Source organism: Penicillium lagena, assembly GCF_028827675.1.
Source record: "Penicillium lagena strain IBT 129212 chromosome Unknown utg000006l_segment0_segment0, whole genome shotgun sequence".
Taxonomy (NCBI): domain Eukaryota; kingdom Fungi; phylum Ascomycota; class Eurotiomycetes; order Eurotiales; family Aspergillaceae; genus Penicillium; species Penicillium lagena.
The window spans coordinates 121,577-135,473 of record NW_026623227.1 but is presented as its reverse complement, the minus strand read 5'-3'; the positions used below and the strand labels follow the sequence as shown (position 1 = coordinate 135,473).

The following is a 13,897-nucleotide window of genomic DNA, read 5'->3' as shown; positions in this document are numbered from 1 at the left end:
AACATGCGCCGCTGAAGATGGGCATGCCAATCACGAAGAGGCGTCTAGCGGCGTTTATGGGGGTGTTCGCTTCAGCACCCTCGCTTGGCAATAATCCTTGATCCTGGCCTCCGGTCCGTCTGCAGGTTTTGGTTCAGACGGCCCTACAGGACTATTTGCGCGGACAAGGATGTTGTTGTTGGAGACGTGTTTTGTTCTGGTTTCTTATTTTCGAGTTTCGAAAGGCAAAAGCCACGGATTGTCTCCGAGATAAGGTGCATAGTGTGATGGTTGTTCTCCCATGGTTGCAGGAGTCCACGAGATCTCATAAACATATGCCACTTGGTCGAATGTTGCACAGCCCAAAAAAGAAAACGGTAGGGCAGTGGGACTCGAGAGACTAAGATGGAAAAAAAAAAAATGCACCACTTGCCGTGTCAATGCCACGCTCGTCGTTAAGTTCATTTCTGGTAAGTAGCTGCTCAATAGATATACACAAATTCATCATTCTGTCGGTCGGTAAGATCCAGGAACGCGTTATTGCCTACATTGGCGGTCTCGTGCCCAGTCTCGTCGTCCTCCATATTACCCTCCTCGATTTCGTGATAATGGTTTTGCATGGAATGGTCCACCATCACTGCTTTCTTGCCATTCCGGACGCGGCGGCGGGCCTGCTGTTGATTCAAAAAGACCAGGTTAGCCCATTGGATGAGGACGATGGCGGCCAGCGCGCAGAAAATGCCCAGGCAGGCACGCAGGCCCGGGTGGTACGTAGGCGCGTCCTTCTTGCTGAACAGTAGCGGGCCAACGATATTTCCTGCCGAAGAAGCAGCATTGTACAAACTCATGGCAACGGATGTCTTCGTGCTTCCAGCCGTGTTTCCGACGATCCACGTCACGATCAGCGGGTTACCTCCGAAGAGGAACGCCAGCAGGTAGTAACCCGCCAGCAAGGCGCCCTGCACCGACTTGGTCCGGGAAATCGCGTACAAGATGGCCAGGCCGGCCACTACAGGCAGCATAAAAGCGGCCAGAATGACCCCCTTCAGCCGGGCAGCCTGTGCCAGATAACTCGCCAGCAAGATGATGATGAACTGTAATGCCCCAAATGGCATGTTCAATAAACTGGTGGTGTACGCATCGTATCCCAACCCGTCCAGGATAAGCGGGCCGAAGGTATTCGTGACGCTGGCACCGATGTTAAGGAGCATCGCCATCCCAATCCAGAGATAGGTCTTGGGTTCCAATACCGCCTCCAAGATATGGCTGGGTTTGAACTCGCGGTTTCCGGTTCCGGTCTGGTTGGCTCGCAGACGCTCCCTGGCCTGGCTTTTCTCCTCTTCCGTGAAGAACCGGGCCGACATGATATCATTATCCAGGCGCCAGTAGACAAATGGGGCGGACACAACGGTCACCAAGCCCACAAAAAGAAAGATGCTATAGTCGCGTGAGATAATCTTCCACCTTTCCAGAATGCAGCACGTACATTTGCCAGGGCCTCAACAGGTCGGAATGGATGTGTCCCAGGCCGTAGGATAGAGCGGCCGCGATGATCGTTGCCAGTCCATTAGTGCTGTACCAGGCGGCAATTCGCAAAGGTTGTTCTGCACGGCGGTACCACTGGCTGGTGATGATGCTAAATAAAGGCAAGCATCCTGCCTCGAACAGCCCTAGGAAGAAACGTGTAGCCATCAGAGAGCCAAAGTTGTGGCACACGGCCATGCACGTCTGAGCAATACCCCATCCAAGGCATAGCACGGGCATCAAGATCTTGTGCGGTACCTTGACGATCAGAAACGAGGAGAAGGGCTGCCAGGCCAACTGGGCGATGGGGGCGATAGACCCGACTAACGAGTATTGGTTGCCCGTGAGCCCCGTGTCCTCCTGCAAGCCAAAGGTCGCACCGTAGCCCAGCACGGACTTGTCCAAAATTTGCAGGAAATAGACCCAAATCAACACGACCAGAATGGTCTGATCCGTCTTGCGCCGAATGCGCTTGCTGTCCTCGTCCGTCAAGGGGACCCGCTGGACGCCCGGCTCGACGGGCACATCTTTGGGCAGATTCGGGGTTTCGTCGTGAACAACGTCTGGTTTGAACATGGCGGGCGTCCGGTTGGAAGAAGAAGGGAGCCGCGGGAAGCACAGCAGCTTTAATGTAGGCATCACAGACGACCCCCACGACGCCCCTCCCCCACGGCTTCCGCCTCCGCATTTCCCCCACGAATCTAGCCGGACCGGGTTTGGTGCACCCCCGGGTCTCATTCCTGATCGCGTAATTGCAGTGTCCATCATCGTCAGAGGCAACCGCCGAGGGAAACCGAGACTGATCATGGGCGTGGGGGAAGGAATTAAGGTTGGAAGCTAGAGGTTCGTGACTAAGTCGCAATGAAGGTTTCTGTAAAAAGGGGTTGTACTATTCGTGGTCACGGTTGACAGTATCTCCGACCAAAAACAAAACGAGCCTATAATCCAGGGCATATCATAAGTAGTTGGGGCCTTCTAGTGCCAGTGGTGGGTTGATTAGCCCAGGGTGACCTTGAAGATATATATCGAAACCCAGAAACCGCTGACCGGGGTCATTTTAACGGGATAATTGAACTCCCTGGTCTTGATTAGTCGATGTCCTGTTTAAATCAAATCCCATGAAACGCGCCGGATGACCGTGTCTTTGTCTTCTGCGATGATCGGATTCCACAGCGCGTGTTGACCTTCAGGAGTACTGGCAAGAACCGATCGATTGTGGTGCCCGTTTTGGGCCTGACGTCATTTATTTCCCTGGTGATCTCTCAGCCAGAGCTGGGATAGCAATTCATCTACCAATCTACTTAGAGACCAATCAACTGCCTAGAACTGATCTTGTCGGCATCTGGATTACCCTCTCGTGGCAATCGGAGGCGCGCGGCTGACAACCGAAGACCAGGGCACCGCGTTGTAGTTATACCAGAGATTCCAGTAAGAGAACACGCTGCGAGTTACCGTTGTTGGTGACAGTATCACACTATCTGTGTGATGAGTGCCCTTTCCACTCCTGAGCTCAGGCGTATTTTTCACAAGGGACCGAGAACAAGCCAACGGACCTGAGCAGCTAAGTGCGCGTCCAGTAGGCGACATGGCATAGCTAGGTTCGGTCTGTCATCCATTTCGACCAGCCATATAGCGCTAAGCCTTGAACTTGGCCCCAGAATTCATCATTTTAGCTCCCAGTTGCGTGTCATGTTGATCCCCTCATGGCCCGACAGTCCGCACCCGATCGATCCGACAACCCGATGCGGGGCAAAACACTCTTGATCGAGAATTAAGACACCTATATCAAGGCCATAGCCCCTCGTGTGTTTGCTTTCCAGTTCATTCTACAAGCGATCTTAACGCCTTTATATAAAGACACCCAGGGTTATTTCAAGTTGCTCATTGCGCATACTGCAAATATGGCGCCCGGACTAATCGATACGGATGCCCCGCAGCCTTCCTCGACTGGTGTCAAGCGGTCCATCTTCCCAGATGGTCTCAAGACCACAGGACAACAGCCCCCGTGTATTCTCAAGTTCGCCCGTACTCCGAATTTCCCAAGGTGCAGACGGGACCTACGGTGTGGAAAGCCGAAGACTATCGCAACAACCCCGAGCTCTGGACTCATGAATTCAGCGCCGACGAAATTGCAGAAATCAGTGTAGCGGCTGATACTTTCATCAATAATGGCACGCCTCTGACTGGGATCACCAAGGTATGATTCCTGGGCCCTCTTGCGCCTTGTGATTTGGGATTGAAACACTAAATGAGAATCCCGCAGAGTAACTTTCCGCTTCCCAAATTCTCGAACCGGCTAGAAGAGCTGCGAAAGGATCTGCTAGACGGAAAAGGCTTCTGGTTGTTCCGTGGTCTTCCCGTCGTGGAATGGGACCTTCAAAAAAGCGCCACTGCATACATGGGCCTGGGTACCTATCTCGGGTACTTTGTGAGCCAAAATGGGAAGGGCCATGTTCTTGGCCATGTCAAAGATTTGGGAGAGGATCCGACCAAGTCGGACAGAGTGCGCATCTACCGTACAAATGCTCGGTATGTAAAGACTTGAGTTTAACAGAAACCTTGATGCTGAACAGCAACCAGGCAATACTTCCACACAGACGGGTCGGACATTGTTGGCCTTCTCTGCATTGCGAAATCCATGTCGGGAGGCGAATCAGATATTGCGTCCACGCACCACCTTTTCAACGTGCTGCAGGAAAGACATCCTGACGTCGTTCAAACATTGTGTGAGCCCAACTGGTACTTCGATCGCAAGGGCGAGGTGAGCGAGGGCGAAGAAGGCTGGATTCGAGGCAGTATCTTCTATCTCGAGAATGATCGAAGCTCGAACCCTCGTGTCTATGCACGTTTTGACCCTATGAACGTGACATCACTTGCCCGCTTCAACTCTGGGCCTAATGCATGCATCCCGCCCTTGTCCGAGAAGCAGAAGTATGCTATGGAGGTTTTTGAGAAGACCTGTGGTGAATTGGCCCTCCACATGATCCTTGCACCTGGCGACATCCAATTCTTGAGCAACTCTCAGGTATTTCATGCCCGAACGGCGTACACAGATCACCCCCGGGTGCCGTAGATGAGAATGGCCGACCGGCCCGACGCCGACATCTGATGAGACTCTGGCTGTCTGCGCCAGAGTCCGAAGGTGGCTGGAAGCTGCCATACAGCGACAGCCTGGAGAAGAAGCGTGGTGGCATCCAGGTCAATGACACGCCGCCTGTGTGTCCTTTGGATGCCGAGTAAGGCCTCCAATAATGGCATGACAAATGTACGAGTTGAATATGGCCAATCTGCCGGGCAAATTTTATTAAACAAATAATACCATCATAAAACTTCAATATAATGTAGAATCCACACCAGTAGCTCGAAAAGTTCCCGCATCCAAACGGTCATGGCCATGCCTGGACTCCATCGAACACCATGGTTGGGCTTCGCAAACTGCAATATATTTAGTCCTGCTGTGCAAATGGGAATACCGGTAGCCATGGCTCCCCCTGGGTGACCTGATATCCTCCCGCCCACGGAAGCAGACCAGCTGCCTCGATGCCCGATCCAACTGCAGTTTCAGCAGGCTGCCATGCCCATCCCAGATCCGACATGAAGAGAGTCTGGAGCTCTTCAAGACTTGCTTGACCAAATTCAGGCTCATTCGAGATGCTTCGCCGACATCCGCCTGCGATGGAACCTTCGAGTGGATGATCCGGATCAGCATTAGACTCCGGGAGCGCACTGTTGGGTGCGGATGAAGTGGCTGCCTTTTCAGGCGCATGTCGCTCCGGGATAGACTTGCGTGCCATCCGAAATATTGATAACGGATTGAGCACGTAGTCTGGAGCACTTTGAACTGGAGTGCCGGGGAGGCTTTCGCTAGATTCAACACTCAGCAAGTGCTCAGATATTTCTCAACATGTCATATGTCCTCGTACCTTGGTTCATCTCCCTCTTGGGCCGGGTATGGGTCATCGGGAACGATATTCTGTGTGATCGCTTCGGATTCAATCCTGGATCTGTTGAGCATCATTTCTGCTGCTGAACACTATCGTGACAGATAATCTGATGTTAAATTATATCTCCCACAACCCCAAGCTTAAACAAAGTAGAGATTGCAAATGCAACGTGAGAACATACCAGCGAGTCCGCGATACCGCTCACGTTTCCCATCACTTTCAGAGCTGTTATGTTGCTTTGCAGTAATGGGACTGTTTCTCTCATCATTACTCTGGTACTCTCGATTCGAGGATCCAGGATTTGAGTCAAGTGGTAGACCATGATCCGACAACTGTCGTAAGCAATAGTTGGCAGCCACGAATCCGCCAGCATCCGGGAGTCGTGACGCATGGTCTCGCCAATGATTGACGCCAGCGTCCTTGCTGCGTCAAAAAGAACTTGCTGCAAATGACGGAGGAATTCCCGTTGCTCTGGTGGGAAATCAAAAGCAGCCCGAAGTTTGTAAAGGGCGGGAGCTCCTAGGCGATACAGATCGCACATTGTTTGGTAATGGGCACAATGTAGAACGCAGAGAGCCCCCAGCTGAGAGGAGTCTTTTCTAATATAGATTGCATCTGGCATAAATCGTAGACTGGCTGGAAGAGACTCGTACCATGCGCGGCAATCCGCATCTAGCATCGCGAATTCCGAGTCCGGGTCCCACGGAACCTTGGCGTCGCCGAGGTGTTTGATGTACCTAAATAACAGTTATGAATATTGCAGATCATCAAGTAACTTGAAAGGAGCATGACATACCTCAAAACTCTTTTGCGAATGGATATGTGCCGAATAAAATAGGCCATAATGCCCATGTTAGGCAGAATGGTGTCCGTGTCCAATTCCCCAGGAATGAATTTCAACCAATTTCCAGGCTCTAATGTTTCCGTAAGACATGGCCGTTGCTGGAGAAAATTTCGTTCGTTGCAGGGCAGCTGGATTTTCATATCTCGTTCTTCCACCAGCGTAAGCTGGTCAACCCCACTCCCCACGAGAGCGTCCATCACGTAGCAACTCCACATCAATCGTCGACGAGACTCTTTGTCTGTAACCGATAGACCGGTTTCAGCATCCTGACAAAGCAGGTCTGTATTATATTCCAGGTTGATTTGAAGGGCTTGCGTCATGCGAGTGATGAGCCCACTCAGCATGAATGCGTTGGCAAAGTTGCCCATCCGGATTGCATAGTCATGAACCAGAACCGCAGCCTAGCAATTATTTAGACAACACCCCGGGATAAAATGTTCTGAAATGTACTGACCATTAGGTTCTCGATAGTGACCGTGTCTATAGCCTCCAGGATCAGTCGCTGTGAGATCCTAGCCCATTCGCCGCCTGCAAGCAGGACGAACTTTGACGGGAGATGTGCCACCGTTTCACTGTAGGCAAGTGCATAGAACCTGTTGCAAATATTGTCAGCGACTGTACCCTTCCAACCAAGTCACTCATGGTCTTACTGAGCACCCAGGGCACAGATGATGTGCAACAAGGCGTGGGTCTGATAGTTGATGGAGAGCTCCCCGTCTAAGCGCCGAAGGAAGGATGGTTTATGAATAAAAGCAAAACAGCGTAGAGGGTGGATATTGTTAAAATATTCCTCTACCAAAAGGCCTATTTTCCATGAAGTGGGCAGATGTCGAGCGGTCAGCCTGTTCTGTATCAGCAGAATGTCATATCGACAACTCCATGAGCCGTACCATTCGAGGGACGACAATGATGGTTGAACGCTTTTCACCGCGATGGATTCGCGTGAAGGCGGATTGCGCGAATCGTGAGGGTGTTGGTCAACCGGCTGCGATGCAGCAATCGAGACTGGGTTTCCCGGCGAAACCCCGTGGACTGAAGTGGGTATAGGGGGAGACTCGTTATTGGCCTTTTCAATTTCCTCTATCCGCTGGACCCAGGTGGGCTGCGAGGACTCGGCGTAGTTGCACTGTAGCTCCTTGTCCTGACAGCGACGGCACATTGGCCGTTCGCCGGAACATTTTGTTTTTGACGAGCGACAAGCCGTACAAGAACGATAGGTTCGTTTTCGTTTCGACTTGTCGATTCGGTCCGTCATCTCCCCCAGTACTCGCGCCGTCGGCAGCGAGGTCGGGTAGCCCGAGCAGACCAAGCGCAGTCTGACACAATTCCCACATTCGCCCGGTCGCTCATCACATTTAACCTGCGGTAACAAATTCCATGCCTTAGGACCCCAGATCTGGGCAGGAGGAGGTGCTGGAATCTTACTTTACGGGCACGACAGGTGCGACAGCCTATCAACACATGTTAGCCTGGAGATGGCCGATCGCGACCCAGTGAGCCACTCACCAAATCGTGAGCGGGATGGCTTTGGATTATCCAGGCCCATGGGGATCAGATATTCTGTTATTAATTCGTTGAGATGGTGCAATCTTGGAAGCATGGATGAGGGAGGCGTGTAGACCCGGGTGGTCGGCAGCACTGAGCGGGCGGTCGGCCTGGGCTGGTCAATGGCGGGATCTGTGGACCGGATGACGGAATCGCTGGAGCGGACAAGAAAATGTGGGGTGCCAGTGGTGGGTGGGATCAAGTGAGGCTCCGTGTTATTATTAAGAGTACGCAAGTCCGTAACTTAGTCTCCAGGTACGCGAGGCAGATTGGCTCTCTCTATCAGCTTAGGGTTTACTCCACGGCGGGAGTCCGGATCCACTGTAGGGAGACGACCAGATGTCGATGATAATCACTGCCATAATTAAATGTATTTAATCTTATAGGTACCGACCTATATGAAGCATCGTCCATCCTGCATAGGTACTGCCATGCCTGGGAAAGAGCCTCATCACGTGGACCCCCAAGGCTTTCTCCCCACGATGCTGGACCTGAACGGGCGACCTTTCTCCGTCGTCCATCAAGAACACAACAGCTCCAACTTCCGCCGGTACTTCCCCCGTGCTGAAATCTGGCGAGCGCTAAATGAGGCAGCGGGTTGGACGGTAGATACCGTCGCGTTGGTGTCTACCTGACCGCTGTCGTCTTGTTGACATCCTCGACTTCCCGGCTTGCTTCATCAATCGTTCCCCCATCAGCATCTTATCTCTTCCTCGTCAGGCCGCCCATTTCACTGCTTGTCTTGTCACACCCAGCGACTGATATCGAGAATATCACCACCATGCCTCGAAAAGATTTCCGAAATGACCTCAACCAAGCCACGCCTCCTCAACTTTTCCCTCACTTGAGCCGTGTTAGAGCCGGCGATGATGATGAGTCCATCCTTTTCACTTTCACTTCTTCCCACATGCAAGTCGATTTTCAAGTCATCATATCCGGTAAGCCAATCCCCGGGGCTGAGCGCCACGTATATCTGACCAGGACTAACAGACTCCCACGATTATCCGCGCGACCACAGCTATTTCATCTTCTCGACATCCGATAATGTCAGTGAAGCGGTGATGGACTCCTTGGCTCGCACTAACTTTACGGGCTCGTCGGTCCACCATATGCTGCGCCGTATCGATGACATTGTTAACCATGTGATCCACGATCGTGATCCGCCGGCCACGGCGATGCCAGATGATCCCGACCGCCAGGATAGTGCTGAGGAAGCGTTCGAGGAGGACGACGAATATGAGTCCGACGAATATGAGTCCGACGCTGATTTCGACCCGAGCTTTTCTCTTCCGGTCCATGACAAGACGGAACTGCGAACCACGCTGCGCCGAGATCTTCAGGCCGCAAAAGCCGCTGGATTCAGGGTCGGATGCCTCGATGATATCACCGGCTGCGTGATCGTCTCCGTGTCTTGCCGCATTGCTCATCTCGGCCTCTCGGAGGAGGTCATGCAGACCTGGGATGTCCACCCCTCCGAGTATTTGGTCATGCTCATCCGTTATCCATCGCGATACATGAATCTGAAAAGAATCCTCGATGATGGAGCCAATGCCAAGAGCTATGTTGTTCAAATCCATGTCGGGCTTTGCAACTCCTACAAACCATCTCTCGAGCATGCGAGGAAGGCCTGTCAGGCCACGACAACTACTGGTCACGAAGGGCCGCAAACAAACAGCAAAAAGGTGAGCCATGGCATCCGGAGCCTTTTCATTGGCGGAGCACTCAATAGTCTTCTCAATGATCGATTTCTGGATATCGTACGGCTTCGTTTGAAGTATGGCTATTCTTGGACCGGAGCCGAAGTATCCTTCCAACGGAGTCAAGGCAAGATCCTCGACGACACCAACACGGCATCAGACGAAGACTATGAGGAAGAAACGTGGGCAGCTTCCGCTCCCACCTTTCTTGCCGCTGACCATATGGTCGATGCCGATCCTGATGGCTCAAGACTCTCATTACCACTGCTCGCAATGCAGTTTGCACTTCGTCACTTTGTCAAGTGCACAGAGTTCTGCCTTGTTTGCCACTGCAAGACAAGAGATAACTTTGAAGCCCTCAAGCCCTATGTCTGCTCAAATGGTCTCTGTCTCTACCAGTACATGACGCTGGGCATGGGACCAAACCTAGAGCACGAGGTTCGCTCCCAACCGTACGTCGTTGATATGCTTGTCAGTTTGACCTACGCTAGAGCATCGTCGGGCAGGCTTAGAGATTTCCCAACTGGTCTTGGGCTTCGTGTGCCCGTGTCAGACTGCATCAGAATCCAGTTTTCGAATCTTATTGCCACCTTGGAAAACCAATCGCCTCCAGCCGGCCAATACACCGCTCGCTTTCACGCCGCTCAAATGGAGCTTCTTCCGGATAAAAAGGTCCCTCTCAGAATCGGCGATTGGATTGCTGTGATATTTCCGGCAGCGAAAACCGAAGGCGATGCCGCAGCCATTTGGCATGGTCGGGTTGAACGCCTTGGTGAATCTTCCCCTCACATCTATCTATCATCCCCCAGTTCGCCCGGAGTACAACTGTCGCCCAAGGAACTCTCGCACCGATCAGCTGGAGAGTCGGTGTTCTTCTTCGTCTACGACCAGAACTTTGATGACTTGAACCCTTGTGAAAAGCAAAAGACAATGCAGATCGTTCTTGACACCCTTCCTGATGTCGACCAGATGAAAGCCTTCCTGGGTCCATACAGCAATGGTCGGCTGCTCTCGTCATGGACAGGAGTGATATCCCCGGCCGCATTGGGGCTCTTGCGTTGGATCGTCGCATCCAACCGGTCATACATCATGCAAGACAATGACCGTCCTGAGCATCTCGTGTCGGGCATGGATGGGTTTGTTCAGTTTCGACTTGCCCAAGGTGCCCCAGACAAGGAGCAACGCTTCATCGATGCTGTCGACACGGTTTCTCTAACTGCTAACCCCCAATACCCTACCCTTTTCGCGTGGCATGGCAGTCCTCTGTTCAACTGGCACAGCATCTTGCGTGAGGGACTGAATTTTGACACCGTTGCGAACGGTCGGGCTTGTGGCGATGGCGTTTACCTATCCCGAGATTTCAATACCTCGATAGGTTACTGTCAGCGGCATGGCCCGGGCGGCATGTGGCCTGGGAGCAAACTGAAGATCCATGCGGCCATCTCACTTAACGAAGTGGTCAACGCTCCTCAGAAATTCAGGTGTACCAACCCCCATTACGTGGTGAATTTTCTGGACTGGATCCAACCCAGATACCTCTTTGTCAAATGTAGAGCCGAATCGGGCCTTCAAGCTGCACCCACCCAGGTGTATAAGCAGGACCCAAAGTACCAGGCGATGGATCCCGCCCGCCGGGCAGTTGTTATCCCTCTTTCCATTCTGGGAAAACGAGGCCAGCCAAGCCATCTTGCGAGTCTTGCAAAGAATGCAAAGACAAAAAGAAGCTCACCGGATCGTACAGGAAGAAAAAGGCGTAAACCCTCTTCGTCAAACCAGTCCTCTACGCTGAACGTGGACGGTAGATTGGACGATGATACTAGCGTCGCAACCGCATCTGATGACGAGCGCATTTTCCTTTCCGAGATCGAGGACTGCACAACTGAAAGCGATCCGAGGACTGGCTCGAATCTGGATGTTCACCCTGCACAGGATCAATCTCTCAAGACAGACTTTGTTCCAGGCACGCTCAAGGGCGAATCTTTGTCGCTTCTTTCAATGCCCGAATATGCCACTTCCTCCGCTACCAAGGTCCTGCAACAGCACTTCCAGGCCACTTTGAAGGTCCAACAGCGAGAGCCTCTCCACGAGCTCGGATGGTACGTCGATCCCAATCTGATCTCCACGGTGTATCAATGGATAGTGGAACTACACTCATTTGATCCCGCCCTTCCCCTGGCAGAGGACCTGAAGGCCCTGGGCTTAAAAAGCATTGTCCTGGAACTTCGATTCCCTCCCCAATTCCCCATGGCCCCTCCATTTGCCCGGGTGATCCGCCCACGCTTTCGAGGATTTGCTGCGGGAGGCGGGGGCCATGTTACGGCCGGGGGAGCCATGTGTATGGAGCTACTAACTGATTCTGGCTGGCTGCCAACGGCGTCCATTGAAAGCGTACTACTGCAGGTACGAATGGCGATGACCAATCTGGAGCCCTTCCCGGCACGTTTAGCTCCAAGTCCGCAGCAGGATTACAAGGTCGGTGAAGCTATTGAGGCCTACCAAAGAGCGTGCTTGAGACACGGTTGGCGGGTTCCTGAAGGGATCCGGCGGCTTTCTTGGGCGTGAGTTCTGGCTCGAGGAGGATCCGCATGAATCCGGACTAGTCACATGGCGTTAGAAACTCTACAATTACTGACTTGGTAAACGTCGCAAAATGAAACTGCAATTTCTTTTCGGTGTCATTTGCAGAAAAATGTAGGCAGTACTTGATGGTGAAACGGTGGAGGACGATCCCGAGCATTGCATCTCGATGTCATCCTCACGTACCCGGGGGAACGCCCGGGCCATCAGGTCTTGGAAAGAGAACAAAAGAATTAGAATCTAATCCGCAGTCCAACAAAGGAAGTCAAACGTCATTTCATAGTTTCTATGGTGCCTAAGAAGCATTTCTAGATGTCATTCATCATCAAAAAGTTGTCCATACGTCTCCGGAAAGCCCTCTGCCTCCCACACGGTGAACATGATCAGATCGACTGACCCGCCGAGGCAGCCCGGACATCCTCCTCCGAGCTCATAATCTGCACCTTGATGGCGCCCGTGCGCGGGTTGGCAGCCGTCTCGAAGGCCTTCAGCGCATCTTCCAGGGTGTAGCGGTGGGTGACGAGCTTGCGCAGCTCGATGACACCGTTCTGCACGAGGCGGATGGCGCGCGGCCAGGTGTTGGAGTAGCGGTACTGGTACTGCAGGTCGATCTCCTGGGTGCTCAGCCGCATGAAAGGAATGGTCATCTCGTTCTTGCCCACGCCAATCACAAACACCTTGCCGCCGAACTTGACACTCCAGATGGCGGCGTTGACGCTGCTCTCCACACCAGTGCACTCGATGGCGAGCTTCGGGCGCAGCGCGTCCGACCCAGAGCCCTTGCCGTCGTTCATGGCGTCGATGATGCCTGCCGCACAATCCTCGGCCGACTGTCCGATCGTCACCTTGTACGTGCGCACGTCCGGCACGAGCGACTTGGCGAACGCCAACCGACCCTCGTCAATATCTGTGATCACGATGGGGCATGCGCCGGCCGCCCGGGCGCTGAGCAGACTGATCAGACCAATCGGACCAGCGCCGGTGATCAGCAACGGGTCCCCGAGGCGGAGTCCACTGCGCTCCACGGCCGCCAGGGTCACGCTGAGCGGCTCCAGGAGAGCACCGTCCTCGTAGCTCATGTCGCCGATCTTATGGCACCAGATGGCCGGGTGGTTGACGTAGCGGCGCAACAGGCCATCGACGGGCGGGGTGGACAGGAAGGCCACGTTCTCACATCCATTGTAGCGGCCCGTTAGGCAGGGTTCGCAGGCATTGCAGATGATATTGGGCTCGATAGCGACGCGGTCGCCCACCTGGAGCGTCTTGACGTCGTCCGCGACCGCAATAACCTGACCGGCGGATTCGTGGCCGAGAACATGGTCGCCCGTGACAATCATAGGGCCAATGCAGCCCGCATGCCAGAAATGCACATCGGAGCTAGGTGGTGCGACGTCAGTTTGGTTGGCGGGGTCCTTTCTGGAGGAGGCATGCTTACCCGCAGATGCCCGTGCTGCGCACCTCCACCGTGACCTCGCCGGGCTTCAGCCCGCGGCCGGCCTGCACATCCTCGACCTTGGGGGTCGACTCGGCGATCCACAGGTCATGGTTGGGGTTGGTGTAAACACCAATGTTGGTCTTGGTGACGGTGGTTGCGGAGGACATTGCTGAGAGAGGGAGAGAAGGAAGGGAGGGAGGGAAGGAAGGGGAAAGAAAGAGAGGAAGAAGAAGGAAGAGAGACCGGCGGGTTTTAACCACAACTCGAGCAACAGTGTCCCAGGAAGCCAGTCACCCGATCCCCAGATTTATCCGGGTTGAAACTGCCCGCGCGGCGCCCAACAGGGAAGGCG

At 53.4% G+C, this 13,897-nt stretch overlaps 5 protein-coding genes across 5 annotated transcripts; 2 read left to right on the top strand and 3 right to left on the bottom strand.

The window, feature by feature from the left end:
• Positions 1-461: 461 nt before the first annotated feature.
• On the bottom strand, positions 462-2,079 carry N7510_008199 (putative MFS transporter; the record flags this gene model as incomplete). Its single annotated transcript, XM_056980124.1, has 2 exons — positions 462-1,416; positions 1,466-2,079. 2 exons carry the CDS (start codon positions 2,077-2,079, stop codon positions 462-464), a joined length of 1,569 nt encoding a protein of 522 aa, XP_056830333.1.
• Positions 2,080-3,404: 1,325 nt separating this feature from the next.
• On the top strand, positions 3,405-4,743 carry N7510_008198 (TauD/TfdA family dioxygenase; the record flags this gene model as incomplete). The annotated part of the gene is made up of 5 exons (XM_056980123.1): positions 3,405-3,510; positions 3,576-3,700; positions 3,767-4,032; positions 4,084-4,528; positions 4,639-4,743. The coding sequence occupies 5 exons, from the start codon at positions 3,405-3,407 to the stop codon at positions 4,741-4,743; spliced, it is 1,047 nt and encodes a 348-aa protein (XP_056830332.1).
• A 206-nt stretch (positions 4,744-4,949) lies between these two features.
• On the bottom strand, positions 4,950-7,450 carry N7510_008197 (fungal specific transcription factor domain-containing protein; the record flags this gene model as incomplete). Its single annotated transcript, XM_056980122.1, has 7 exons — positions 4,950-5,367; positions 5,427-5,536; positions 5,629-6,184; positions 6,244-6,692; positions 6,746-6,884; positions 6,942-7,133; positions 7,182-7,450. 7 exons carry the CDS (start codon positions 7,448-7,450, stop codon positions 4,950-4,952), a joined length of 2,133 nt encoding a protein of 710 aa, XP_056830331.1.
• An 817-nt stretch (positions 7,451-8,267) lies between these two features.
• On the top strand, positions 8,268-12,095 carry N7510_008196 (putative ubiquitin conjugating enzyme; the record flags this gene model as incomplete). Its single annotated transcript, XM_056980121.1, has 3 exons — positions 8,268-8,386; positions 8,431-8,774; positions 8,827-12,095. The coding sequence occupies 3 exons, from the start codon at positions 8,268-8,270 to the stop codon at positions 12,093-12,095; spliced, it is 3,732 nt and encodes a 1,243-aa protein (XP_056830330.1).
• A 398-nt stretch (positions 12,096-12,493) lies between these two features.
• N7510_008195 (NAD(P)-dependent alcohol dehydrogenase) lies at positions 12,494-13,712 on the bottom strand (the record flags this gene model as incomplete). The annotated part of the gene is made up of 2 exons (XM_056980120.1): positions 12,494-13,487; positions 13,546-13,712. The coding sequence occupies 2 exons, from the start codon at positions 13,710-13,712 to the stop codon at positions 12,494-12,496; spliced, it is 1,161 nt and encodes a 386-aa protein (XP_056830329.1).
• Between the last annotated feature and the right edge of the window lie 185 nt (positions 13,713-13,897).